The 14,381-nt window shown below is 54.1% G+C and overlaps 1 protein-coding gene across 3 annotated transcripts in view; it reads right to left on the minus strand.

Annotated features, from left to right (window-relative positions):
- Positions 1 to 673: 673 nt before the first annotated feature.
- The window catches only part of LOC140388204 (cyclin-dependent kinase 16-like), a 688,814-nt gene continuing 675,106 nt past the window's right edge, over positions 674 to 14,381 (minus strand). For 2 of the 3 annotated variants that reach the window (XM_072471989.1, XM_072471990.1), the window contains one exon: positions 674 to 1,851. In XM_072471989.1, coding sequence (XP_072328090.1) covers positions 1,658 to 1,851 — 194 coding nt within the window. In that variant the 3' untranslated portion in view covers positions 674 to 1,657. The remainder of the gene's footprint in view (positions 1,852 to 14,381) is intronic. The other variant, XM_072471991.1, reaches the window with a different exon arrangement.

Genomic DNA, 14,381 nt, shown 5'->3' on the forward strand with positions numbered 1-14,381 from the left:
TGTGCTCAGTGTGAGTTTCTTGTTCTCAGTGGAGTTTCCTGTTCTCAGCATGAGTTTCCTATTCTCAGTCTGTGAGTTTCCTGTACACTGTGTGTGCGTTTCCTGTCTCGGTGTATGAGTTTCCTGTACACTGTGTGTACGTTTCCTGTTCTCGGGGCGTGAGTTTCTTATTCTCAGTGTGTAAGTTTCCTGGACACTGTGTGCACGTTTCCTGTTCTCGGTGTGTGAGTTTCTTGTACTCAGTGTGTGAGTTTCCTGTTCTCAGTGTATGAGTTTCCTGTACACTGTGTGTGCATATCCTTTTCTCGGTGTGTGAGTTTCTTGTACTCAGTGTATGAGTTTCCTGTACACTGTGTGTGCGTATCCTGTTCTCGGTGTGTGAGTTTCTTGTTCTCAGTGTGTAAGGTTCCTGTACTCTGTGTGTGAGTTTCCTGTTCTCAGTGTGTGTTTCCTCTGCTTAATGTGTGAGTTCCCTGTGCTCACTGTGTGAGTTTCTTGTTTTGTGTGTGAGTTTCCTGTGCTCAGTGTGAGTTTCCTATGCTCTTTGTGTGATTTTCCTGTGCTCAATGTGAGAGTTTCCTGTTCTCAGTGTGTGAGTTTCTTGTTCTGAGTGCAAAACTCATTAACATAATTAGGTATATAAAATCCTGCATGAAGCACCACAATCAGGCAATGTGATTGAACATAAAAGTTTATTTTTCCATTGGTATTCATTTCAGAGTAACATCGTTCAATATCACTATTATAGCAGAAAATGGGGTTTTCACTAAAAATAAGCATTTTAATAAGGCTGCCCAGTCCTATATCTGATTTAAAGTGACTGAAATAACTGAATTAAACTATAGAAACAGGTGAGTAGTGTCATTGATATAGAGTTGTCAGTTTCTGGGTAAATTAAATACATTTTAAGATGGAAATGTGTTGGTGTGTCTAAGAAAACAAATTCAATCTCGACACACACTCAAAGCAGTGTAATCAGTGGTATCTCATCATGTTGGCCTGCTCCAATTAAATTGAATATTGCAGCCAGAGTAAAAGTTAGTAGAAAATAGGACGGTAATGTTTTTGGGCATTACTCACATTTAATATTGTCCAATCTTTTGTGCATGGCTGATTCTGCCCTGATGGCCCTGAAGTAACGCAGGCCCCAGCCCTGAACATTTTACTAAGTGGGGTGGCGGGGAAAGAGCACAGTCTGGCAAGAAATGCATTTACAAATTTGCACGTACTAAGTGTAGGAACCCTTCTATTTATTAACCATTGAATGGGGTTTCTGTTCGAGACTGTGTTTTCCTGGCTCATGTTCTAATTCCATTGTGCAAGAGATTAATTTTATTCCTCAAACACTGCAGCTAACTCACGTAGGCATTAGGCATGGCTGTGTGTAGCAGTTGGCAGTAATGCTCCTTCTGCTGATGTGTGCAGTGGTTACGTCTCCAACTCTGTGTCTATATGCAAAGGAATAGAATCACTCAGAAAACTCCCCCAGCAGACACCGTTCCTACAACCCTGAAGAAAATAATGTGCAAAACTCTGAAGGACAGAAGCCCTCAGCAGCAGTGTTATAGCAGGTGATTGGGCATTTTGTTGCTTTTCTTCTTCAAAACCTCCGGCTGATAAAAGCATTATTGTTTACAGTTCATTTTACAGATACAAGTCAGCAATCACCTTTCAGGCTCTTCAGTGAGTCACAAGTGTGTGTCATTGTCACAGTCCCTTCCCGACAACTGTCAGCTGTCACTCTCCACTCCAGCTCATCCATCTCCATTTCTCCGTAATGCTCCCGAGTTGCAATTCTCACGATCTGGTGGGTTATTGGATTAAAACAACATGCTCTGACATCTCTCCTTCCTAGTAGGAGGACAGATACAAGTTGTGAGTTACTACAACAGTCACGGTATTCAATAACTATACAAACTTCATAAACTGATATTACTAGCTGTTTTACATATAACAAAATTAACCAGCATCATTTATCCTCTCTCCCCCACACACCTACTCTTTCCATAACACTCAAATTGATTCTTTCTCCCACCCACATACTCTCTCATACGTGCATATATGTTCTCTCAAACACGCACACACACACACGAGTGCTCTCATACACACGTGCCCTCACACACACAGGAACTCTCATACACACACGGTCTCACACACACGTGCCCTCCCACACAGACGTGCTGTCACAAATACACACACGCACTCACACACACACACACACGCCCTGTCTCACACACACGCGCTCTCGCACACTTGCGTACTCTATCACACACACATGGGCTGGGATTCCCAGACCACGCGGCTAAGTGTTGATGCCGGCGTAAACACCGGAGTGCTTCAAACCGGCGTCAACAGGCCTCTTGGGCCAGCAATTCTGCACATCACAAGGGGCCAGCACGGGCGTGGCGGGAAGCGCGGCCCCAGACCGGCGTCAGGGACATGGCGCGACGTAATCAACGTGGCGCCGCGGTGTGCACAGATCTGCGACCCCGACACACAGCCGACGGATCAAGGTGCCGCCCCGCCGAGCAACGCCGTGGTTCATGGACCATGATATAGAAACGCTACTGATGCCCTCAAGGAGAGGGCGGGCCAGAGGGTCGCAGCCAACATCGCCTGGAATATGTGGAGGGAGGTGGGCGAGGCCGTCAGCGTAGTCGCAGTGACATCCAGGACAGGAGAGCAGTGTCAGAAGAAGCTCAACGACCTACTCAGGGCAGCCAGGTGAGTATCCAGCACTCTGCCCCTTACCCACCACACATGTGACACCGCTCCCCCTCCCAGGGGACAGTACAACCCCCAGCCGTGACGCACATGGCTGCACCCACGCAGTCACGTTGGCCGGGTGCCCTGTGCACCCATGCCAATATAGATCCAACTGCCGGGCTGCATGCATCGGACCGCCTAACAATGCTGATGTTTGTGTGCCACCCCTCCAGGGTAAGAGCGCCCATAGCCGGCGAGAGCGGGACCACACCGGAGGGGCTGCACCTGATTTCCACCCCTCACATGCACGAACAGAGGGCACTGGACATAGCTGGAGGACCCGAGGACCGGGAGGTTGCCCATGCCGAGATCAGGGGCGCGCCATCAAGTGAGACCCCCTGCCTGGCCCCACCCCACACCACTCACCACACCCCTCACCTTACCCCTCACCTCACTCACCCCTCACCCCACCCCTCACCTCACTCACCCCTCATCTCACTCACCCCTCACCTCACTCACCCCTCACCCCACCTCTCACTCCACTCACTCCTCACCCCACCCCTCACCTCACTCACCCCTCACCCCACCTCTCACTCCACTCACTCCTCACCTCACTCAATCCTCTCCCACCCCTCACCCCTCACCTCACTCACCCTCACCCCACCTCTCACTTCACTCACTCCTCACCCCACCCCTCACCTCACTCAACCCTCACCACACCCCTCACCTCACTCACCCCTCACCCAACCCCACCACACCCTGGTCCGCCTGCCTCAACATGCATGGTGTATTGTGTCTTGCAGGACCACCCGGCGATCGACCCGGCCCACCTGGTGGGCCCCACCCCTAGCCAGCGCCCGTGCGGCCACCCCACAGGGAGTCCCGCAGCGACGGGGAGGATAGCCACAACAACAGCCCTCTGTCCCAGTCGAGCCGCGAAACCACGACCCAGGGGACCAACACCAAGGACACAGACAGACGTGACACCCTGACCCAGGGGACCAACACTCAGGACACTGACAGACATGAGGCCACAACACAGGACACCAGCACACAGGAGACAGACGCAGATGGCACCTCCCCCAGAGGAAACCCGAATACGGGGTCCTCGATTGGGCTCTTTAGCGATTAGGCTTCTGGGACATTCACTGATGAGCACCACACAGCTATTCTGGTACAGCAGGTGGAGGTAGGAGCAGCCGAGGGGCCGGACGGTCGGAGGGCAGACCGACCCCAGCAACCAGCTGCCGCCCAGACAGGCCCGGGTTCCACACACCCAGTTACCCGATGCAGTCAGAGACCCAAGGACGAGAGAAGGAGATGACGGCCGGCTTGCAGCACCTGCAGACGCAGGTGGAGGAGTGCATCTGGGTGCAGGAGCAGGGAGTGGTGCCGGTCATGCGTGCCACCCAGGCCAAAACCGCACGGGTAACGTCCGCGGTGGAGGCAATGGGTACGACGGTGTCAGACATGGGTCGGAGTATGTAAGGCCTGGGCATTCTGTGAGGACAGCCTCCGCGGCCCAGGACAGGGCTGCCCTCTCACAGGCAGCCATGAGCCAGAGCCAGCTGCATATCGCAGAGGCCCTCAACACCGTGGCCCTGTCTCAGGACGCCATGGCCCAGTCTCAGGAGGCCATCGCTGAAGGCATGGGCGCCATTGCCCAGGTGCTGGCCAGCGTCGCACAGAACCAGACACGGATGGCCAACTCCCTGAGTTCCATGGCTGCAAACATTCAGACCCTCGTCGATACCAGGGCGGGCCTCCAGGACTGACAGCGCCAGGTGACGAGGATGCCTTGGATGCTGAATCCGCTCACACCCCCATCCCATGTAGAAGCCCAGGGCCCATTGGGCACCCCGAGGGAGGAGGTGATGCGGCCTGTATCGGGTCCCCCTGCAGGGGAGGTCCAGGAACACCGCGGCACCTCGGACTCCCCCCTACCGTCCCTGGTGCATCTGGTGGGCAGAACAGGGTGGCAGCACGCCATCCCAGGCGCCCGAGGTTCAGTCTGGCCCATCCAGGCCGGGCCGCCCCAGGAAACGGCCGCCAAAGGGGACCCTAGTCACAGGGCAGGAGTCCCAGGACTCCATCTCCACTTTTGCTGTACTGTCTGGGGAAACACCTAGACGTATTCAGAAAGCTAGACACTGAGTAAGTTGGCACGGGTGCAGGGCACAGACTAGTTATAGGCGCTAGGGCACAAATATCGAACTTTTGTAAACACACTGTAAAACCAATGAAAGCTGCCTCTGTGCTCTGTCCGATGCTTGTGGGAGTGGGGCAGTGTCATGTGAGGGTGCCTTTAAGAAAAGTGTGTTTATCAAATAGCTGCAGTGATGTCATTGTGTGGGTGGAGCTGAGCTGTGTTTCTGGCTTTTACTTTAGTTTTGAGCTGGAAGCTGTTTTGTTTTGGTTTTTGGTTTTGTTTTCAGTTAGGAGCTGCATTCAAACAAGAAGGTCTATTTTGATCTCTCTCTACATGCAAAAGAATGTCTTCAGATCACTTGATAATTTAATAGTGATTACTGCTTTCTGTAGAGAATTCAAACCTGCTGTCTCTGTTAAAAAGGGTCTTTCGTTTATGCATGTTGTAAGGAAAGGTAGTAAAGGTTACATATAGAGTACTGTATCTGTGGGGAGTATCAGTGTTGGTAGTTGTTTACAGTGTGTTTATAAAATATTAACTGGATTCATAGAATAAACATTGCTTTGTTTAAAAATATTTACGATCTCTGTTGCACAACACCTGGAAAGTTGGCCCTTGTGTTCCACACAACCAAAATCTATTAAAAGTTGTGGGTTAGGTGAACCCCATATTATACTTTGGTGTTCTCTAAACCCTGGCCCATAATAGATGGGAGCTGAGTGCCACTGTGGGTGAGGGGTGATGGAACGTTGATCCCCGGCAGGTGTGCCCCCCCCCCCCCCCAGACATCCACGCCACCCCGTCCCCAGCGAGACGACAGGGTCATGTGATGCAGTGTCCAGGCCGCATGCAGGGACCACCCAGGTAGAGGGTCTTGCTTTGGCCATGAGTCAGACATTGTCTAACGATGTAGAGCTCGGAGCTCATCGCAGAGCAGGCAGTCCATCCCCATGGCATGGACCAGATCTGCTTTCACTGGCAACCGTGTGAGCCCAGCTCATTGTGCCGCAAGTGGATGTGTAATGGAGGGGTGGTGTGCATGCGGGTGATGTGGTGGCGGGGAGGTGAGGGTGGTCTGTGGTGGGGGAGGTGAGGGTGGTCGGTGGTGAGGGAGGTGGTGCTGTACTCTGCTGTCCGGGCCCATGATCAGTTATCCCCCCACTCTAGTTGGTGAAACGTGCGGCTATCGGCCCCTTGCGTGCTCTCTGGCCCAGCCGGTGGAGTTAGGCAGTCTCCCGTCCCTGTCCAGCCCCCATGTCCCGTGCATTGCCTATCCCGTCCCCATCCCCCTCATCCAGAGAGGAGTGCCCTTCGTCCTGGTCTTCCTCATCCTGCTCCTCCTCCAGTACATCGCCCCTCCGCTGTGCTATATTGTGGAGGACGCAACAGACCAGAACGATGCGGCCGATCCTCTCCGACGGGTACCGGAGGGCCCCTCCAGAGTGGTCCAGGCACCTGAAACGCATCTTCAGCAACCCGAAGCACCTCTCGACCACACCCCTAGTCACACAATGGGCCTCATTGTAGCGGGTCTCCGCTTCGATCTGTGGCCTCCGTATAGGCATCATCAGCCACGACCGCAACGGGTAACCCCTGTCGCCCAGCAACAAGCCCTGCAGCCGGGGGGGGGATGTCCCCCGAACATGGTGGGGATGAATGATTGGGGCAATATGAATGCGTCATGTACACTGCCCGGGTACCGGGCGCAGATGTGCAGGATCTTCGTCCAGTGGTGACAGACCACCTGAATATCCATGGAGTGGTGCCCCTTCCTGTTCATGAACATCGGCCTGTTATCCGATGGTGGCCACACGGCGATGTGCACTCCACCGATCGCCGCCTGGATCATGGGTGTCCGGGCGACCGCGGCGAACCCCGTTGCCCGGGCATCCTAGTGGGCGCGGTCAACAGGGAACTGGATTTACCGGTCCATGATGTCATGCAGGGCGTCGGTCACTGCACCTGTGCACAGATGCCTGGGAGATGCCGGACAGGTCCCCACTTGGCGACTGGAATGACTCAGTGGCATAGAAGTTCAGGCCACGGTCACCTTGCCGGTCACCGGGAGGGGAAGGGCTGTACCCCCCCACCAGTCCCACGCAGTGCCATCAGGTGGCAGATGTGGGCGACAGTCTCCCGGCTCATCCGGAGTCTCCCCCTGCACGCTCTGTCCGTGCGGTCCTGATAGGACATGCGGCACCAGTACACACGAGGCCTCATCGGGTGCCTCCGTGGCCGTGGCAGCACCACCCCCTCCTCGATATCCTCATCCCGTGGTTCGCCCTCTTCGCGGTCCTCCTCCTGCGCCTGTCAGGCGGGTGGCCCTGCAGCCTGAACGGCTGCCACCTGCCCCACTGAGGCACGCTCCTCTGCTGCAGCTTCTGCCACCTCCCTGTCACGCCCCTGCTCCAGCTCCCACAGGGCTTCATGCCGGGCAGCGACCACCGCGGCCAACAACGCTGGCAGATGCCCAAACATTATGGTCTGCAGGGGCGGGGGTTAACAAAGTTTCATCAGTGGGCATAACCCCCTCCACAACCAGGTGCCATGGGCTACATGGTCGGCCCAGTGACAAGCACCCGCCCCACCCGCCCCCTCGGTGTCCTGACACTTGTCGCCCGCCCCTCCTGTCAGGATCACCGTCTGGTGGCACTGCTCTCACTGGGGGCTGCCGTAGGTGCGGCCCTGGATGTACCTGACGGTGGGTGCTGCCAGCTGGGTGGCGGGGCCCATGGGGGGTCTGGCACACATGCGGATGGCTGGGACGCCTGGGCTGAGCCAGCGACCGGGGTGGGTGCCCATCTGCGTAACCTTTGTCAAGGCGTCCGTGGCGTTGCTCCGCCCCGCCATGGTGGGGCCTGCCCGGCCGCAGCGTCTGTCTCTGCCCCCTCCCCACGGCACCACCCCCTCGACCCTGGGGGGCCAGCCCCCAGCCCTCCCGCAGCCACGGCCGTGCCGTCTCGCCATCCCGGGGTCCCCCCATACCGACCCCTACAGCCTACGGCTGCAGCGACAAAACTCTGGTGCGGCTGCATTTGGAGTATTGCGTGCAATTCTGGCTGCCGCATTATAGGAAGGATGTGGAAACATTGGAAAGGGTGCAGAGGAGGTTTACCAGAATGTTGCCTGGTATGGAGGGAAGATCTTGGGTGAGATTATCCGACCCCCCGCTGGGTCGGAGAATCGCCGGGAGCTGGCGTGAATCCTGCCCCCGCCGGTTGCCGAATTCTCCGGCACCGGAGATTCGGCGGGGGCGAGAATCGCGCCGCGCCGGTTGGCGGTCCCCCCCCAGCGATTCTCCGGCCCGGATGGGCCGAAGCCCCGCTGCTGGAATGCCTGTCCCGCCGGCGTGGATTAAACAACCTCTCTTACCGGCGGGACAAGGCGGCGCGGGCGGGCTCCGGGGTCCTGGGGGGGGCGCGGGGCGATCTGGCCCCGGGGGTTGCCCCCATGGTGGCCTGGCCCGCGATCGGGGCCCACCGATCCGCGGGCGGGCCTGTGCCGTGGAGGCACTCTTTTCCTTCCGCCTTCGCCACGGTCTCCACCATGGCGGAGGCAGAAGAGACCGTGGCGCATTCCACTGCGCATGCGCGGGAATGCCGTGAGCGGCCGCTGACGCTCCCGCGCATGCGCCGCCCGGCAATGTCATTTCCGCGCCAGCTGGCGGGGCACCAAAGCCCTTTCCCGCCAGTTGGCGGGGCGGAAATCAGTCCGGCTCGGGCCTAGCCCCTCAAGGTTAGGGCTCGGCCGGTCAAGATGTGGAGGATTCCGCACCTTTGGGGCGGCGCGATATCGGACCGATTTGCGCCGTTTTGGGCACCTGTCGGCGGACATCGCGCCAATTACGGAGAATTTTGCCCCTTATGAGGGAAGGCTGAGGGACTTGAGGCTGTTTTCGTTAGAGAGAAGAAGGTTAAAAGGCGACTTAATTGAGGCATACAAGATGATCAGAGGATTGGATAGGGTGGACAGTGAGAGCCTTTTTCCTCGGATGGTGATGTCTAGCACGAGCGGACATACCTTTAAATTGAGGGGAGATAGATATAGGACAGATGTCAGAGGTAGGTTCTTTACTCAGAGAGTAGTAAGGGTGTGGAATGCCCTGCCTGCAACAGTAGTGGACTCGCCAACACTAAGGACATTCAAATGGTCATTGGATAGACATATGGACGATAAGGGAATAGTGTAGATGGGCTTTAGAGTGGTTTCACAGGTCGGCGCAACATCGAGGGCCGAAGGGCCTGTACTGCGCTGTAATGTTCGATGTTCTATGGGTGGGGTGGCGCGCTCGTGCATTTTTTGCCTCTTGGGAGTATCGCGTCCCGGCGCTGTGGACTGTCTCGGTGTGAACGCCAATTCTCCGATCTGGCGTGGGCCTGGAGAATCCCGGCCATGTACTCTCACAGACACACATACACAACTGCTCTCACACAAACACCTGGCGCTGAATTCTCTGTTCCTGAATCTAAGTGCTGACGCCAACGGAGGATCCGTGGTGATTCACGACGGAACATTCAGTGCCACACCCGCACCAATTCCGTGCCCAGTGAGGGGTTAGTACCGGCGCCGTGTGAAATACCTGTGGAAAATGGTGGGAGAATTGCTGGGTCTGTGCTGGCCATGCGCAGGGCAGACAAGCTGCAGCCATGTGTACGCCTACACTCCCACACACGCAGCAATCGCGCCGGAAAAGATGGTGCCAGTTGTGCTGGACCGCGTATCCGTCCACTCCGACCCCATAGCCCACCTCCTGCCCCCCCCCCCCCCCCCCCGAGCCCTGGCAGAAACCCTCCGGCCATCCACATGGCTCTCGGCAAAGTAGGGCGGGGCTGAACACTGTCCGAAAGCCCCCTCTCTTCCTCCTCAGCTGCCACGCCAGGCTCCCGACTGCTGACACCACACGTGGCCTGCGCCGTCAGGAACTCGGCCCATCGGAGGCAGAGTATCACCGGTGGGCTGATAATGATGTTCAAATCGCGACCCAATGTCAAACCAGCGCCTGCCACCATTTCAGCGTCGGGCAATGCAGAATCCCGTCCATGTTCTCGCACATACACACACGTGCTCTGGCACACATACACACACGTGCTCTCACACACATGGGGCTGGATTCTCAATTTTCGGGATTAAGTCCCCACGCCATCGTGAAAACCGTCGCCTTTTACACCAGGAAAACTGGCATCACCAGGCCACAGATTCACTTATTGCAGTGGGCTAGCCGGCAGCTGTCGTGGATTTGGCAGCTCCAGCTGCCGATACAGCCCACCCGCACTTCCGGGTCAGAGGTCGCGCCTGCGTATGATCCCAGCCTCCAGCGGCCGCGACGTACTCCATGGCAGACTCAGCCCATGGACCTGGACCGCGGAAAAATGCCCCCAATCGACCGCTTGCCTGACCCAGACCGCCCACACACATAGCCCCCAATCCCAAATGTGGCCCCTCCCTGCCCACCGATCGGCCCTCCCCCGATCGTGGTGGCCCCGGACTGAGTCCACAGCCGCCTCGCAGATATCACGGACGGCGGGACCATGAGTGGTCCACGTCGTCGGGAATTCAGTCGGTCAGGGACGGAGAATAGCAGAATGGGCCTCAGGCAATGGCCTCAGGTGGTGGATATTCGGCGTGGCGTACTCCCTGAGTACGGCCCTGTCGCCGAATGTGATTTTGGCGTTGGGCTGCGGAGAATCCAGCCCATCGTCTCTCACACGTGCTCTCAGACACGTGATCTCATACACACACATGCGTTCTCACATGTTCCATCTCTCTCCCTCACAGACATGTCCTCTTATTCTCTCACTCTGATGTGCTCTTTTGTACACATTCTCCATCCTTCTCACACACCAGCTCTCTCTCTGTGCCTTACAATGCTGTCACACACTCTATCTCGCCCACAGTGCTGTTAGGGAGGGAGCTCCAGGATTGTGGCCAGAATCAGTGAAGGAACGGCGATATTTTCCCAAGTCAGGATGGTGAATGACTTGGAGAGGAATCTCCAGGTGATTGTGTTCCCAGGTATATGCCGCCTGGAGGTAGAGTTGACGGCTTTGGAAAGTGCTGTCAAAGTGAATTGCTGCAGGTTTCCATGGCAGTTTCTCAGTAAGTGTGACAACTACTCGTGTGCTGATGCTAAGTTGGTTGGTGTTTATAGATTTATCCCGGAATGTGTTCAAACAAAATGAGATCAGAATCCTTCCAAAGAAGCACCCGAGATTAGCGTTAGTCGCATTTAATCAGTTCATCAGAATAGTCACGGTTAGTCAAGTTTAACTCAAGCCCCAATTCCCAATTGCCTGGCCAATCACAGAATGCAGGCATGATGTTGATCCACACTTGCGCACTGAAGGATTTCTATTGAAAACGTCCTCACGGAGAGGTTTGATTGCTGCAGGAAAACCTACTGCTGAAGTAATGTGTAAAGCAGAGAATGGAAAAAGTTGCGAGAAGGTGAACCGGCCAATCAAAAGCAGAGTGTGGCTGAATGGAGTGGAGTCTGGGAGCACCTGCGTTAAATGCTGGAAAAACTTTGATCAATCATTGACTGTGCAGCAGGAGGCCATTCAGCCCATCGACCCATCGAGTCTGCACCAACCCTCTGAAAGAGCACCCTGTCTAGGCCTATGACCCCGCCCTAGCCCTATGACCCCAGTTAACTACACATCTTTGGACACCAAGGGGAAATTTTGTATAATAATCATAATCTTTGTTGTCACAAGCAGGCTTACATTAACACTGCAATGAAGTTACTGTGAAAAGCCCCGAGTCGCCACATTCCGGCGCCTTTTCGGGTACACAGAGGGAGAATTCAGAATGTCCAAATTACCTAACAGCACGTCTTTCGGGACTTGTGGGAGGAAACCGGAGCACCCGGAGGAAACTCACGCAGACTCCGCACAGACAGTGACCCAAGCCGGGAATTGAACCTGGGTCAATTTTGAACCAATATGTCATGGCCAATCCACATAACCTACGCATCTTCGGACTGTGGGAGGTAACCGGAGTACCCAGAGGAAACCCACGTAGACGCGGGGAGAATGTGCAAACACAGACAGTCACCCAAGGTCGGAATTGAACCTGGGTTCCTGGCGCTGTGAGGCAGCAGTGCTAACCACTGTGCCACCCTCCTTCGGTCTGGCAAGGTGAGTGTCCGATCACTTTTAGCTGGTAGTTCTCGCTTTGTGATCTCCCAGCGCACTCTGGCACAGCCCTCCTCAGACCAGCACACTCAGAAATTCCATTTCTCTCGCACTCTCTTGACCTCTCCAAATGGAGATCTGAACAGGCATCACTCACCCTCACGCTCATGACACCTTGCACCCATTCCTCTGTCACCCTCTTGAAATGTTCTCATTCCTTCCTCTCCACACATGGCACTTCTCAAACTTAGAACTGTCTGCTTTTGTGTCATTGCAGGAGGGCAGGGCCCAGGGAGAGGCAGAGAGCCGGGCAGGTTGGAGGGGAGGTGGACCTACAACCATTGTCTGACCACATTGGAGAACGATGCCCTGGAAATTGGCAGGGTGGCACAGCGTTCAGTGACGGATGGACTCACTGACTACATTACGTAAGACACAGCCACTTGGCACTGACAGTCAGCGCTGAGTGAAATGTCATTCTGTGTACTCGTTCTGAAAGTCAGCAGCAAAACATGTCTTTGATCTCCCACCACCTTTCACAGAGCTGCAATGAGAGGAGGCCAAAGGGTCCTGCGGGGAGGATGAGGATGCACCAACACTTGTACACCCTCCACCAGTGCAGATACACACACCTGGGTCAGGACCCATTAGATTCCCTTCATTATGGCCATTTCTGTTACCGAACTGCCTACCTTTGTGTCGTGCGGCCAAAGCTTTTCTGGGACTTCCCTGTCTTTCCAGATCATCTTTTGTCCTTTGCTGTTCAAAGAAAACAACACTACGACTTGAGATCGCTCCCCAGTTAGCTCCTTTTCATGCATTTTCTCTCTCTCTGTGGTGGACCTGCCACATTTCATGAAGGTTTGTCCTTGAACCTTAATCGCGGCCTATCTCAGAGGTGTCCAAGTCTAAACTATGAATACCTGAGGGCTTTTATCATCGGTTTGTGACTACTTAGCCACTCCGTCCGATGATGAGTGTTTCAATTCCAGACATTCTTCTCTTTGAACTACCTCAGTGTTGGGCACTGAGTCTCCCATTAGTCACAGATTGTTGGTTAGTCTCAGATTGTCGGTTCGTCTCAGTGACAATCACAGATTGTCAGTTAGTCACAGACAGTCGGTTAGTCTCAGTAACAATCACAGATTGTCAGTTAGTCACAGACAGTCGGTTAGTCACAGTGACAATCACAGATTGTCAGTTAGTCACAGACAGTCGGTTAGTCTCAGTAACAATCACAGATTGTCAGTTAGTCACAGACAGTCGGTTAGTCTCAGTAACAATCACAGATTGTCAGTTAGTCACAGATTGTCGATTAGTCTCAGTAACAATCACAGATTGTCAGTTAGTCACAGACAGTCGGTTAGTCTCAGTAACAATCACAGATTGTCAGTTAGTCACAGTTTGTCGGTTAGTCACAGTAACAATCACAGATTGTCAGTTAGTCACAGACAGTCGGTTAGTCTCAGTAACAATCACAGATTGTCAGTTAGTCACAGTTTGCCGGTTAGTCACAGTGACATTCACAGATTGTCAGTTAGTCACAGTCGGTTAGTCTCAGTAACAATCACAGATTGTCAGTTTGTCACAGATTGTCAGTTAGTCACAGTGACATTCACGGATTGTCAGTTAGTCACAGATTGTCAGTTAGTCACAGGGACATTCACAGATTGTCAGTTAGTCACAGATTGTCAGTTAGTCACAGTGACATTCACGGATTGTCAGTTAGTCACAGATTGTCAGTTAGTCACAGGGACATTCACAGATTGTCAGTTAGTCACAGTGACATTCACCGATTGTCAGTTAGTCACAGTGACATTCACAGATTGTCAGTAAGTCTCAGATTGTCAGTTAGTCACAGTGACATTCACAGATTGTCGGTTAGTGACAAATGGTTGGTTAGTCACAGTGACATTCACAGATTGTCAGTTAGCCGCAGTGACGTTCACAGATTGTTAGTTAGTCACAGTGACATTCACAGATTGTCGGTTAGTCACAGTGACATTCACCGATTGTCGGTTAGTCGCAGTGACATTCACAGATTGTCATTTAGTCACAGTGACATTCACAGATTGTCAGTTAGTCACAGATTGTCATTTAGTCACAGGGACATTCACAGATTGTCGGTTAGTGACAGATGGTTGGTTAGTCACAGTGACATTCACAGATTGTCAGTTAGCCACAGTGACGTTCACAGATTGTTAGTCACAGTGACATTCACCGATTGTCGGTTAGTCACAGTGACATTCACCGATTGTCGGTTAGTCACAGTGACATTCACAGATTGTCAGTTAGTCACAGATTGTCATTTAGTCACAGTGACATTCACAGATTGTCGGTTAGTGACAGATGGTTGGTTAGTCACAGTGACATTCACAGATTGTCAGTTAGCC

This window comes from Scyliorhinus torazame, chromosome 13 (genome assembly GCF_047496885.1).
Source record: "Scyliorhinus torazame isolate Kashiwa2021f chromosome 13, sScyTor2.1, whole genome shotgun sequence".
NCBI lineage: Eukaryota > Metazoa > Chordata > Chondrichthyes > Carcharhiniformes > Scyliorhinidae > Scyliorhinus > Scyliorhinus torazame.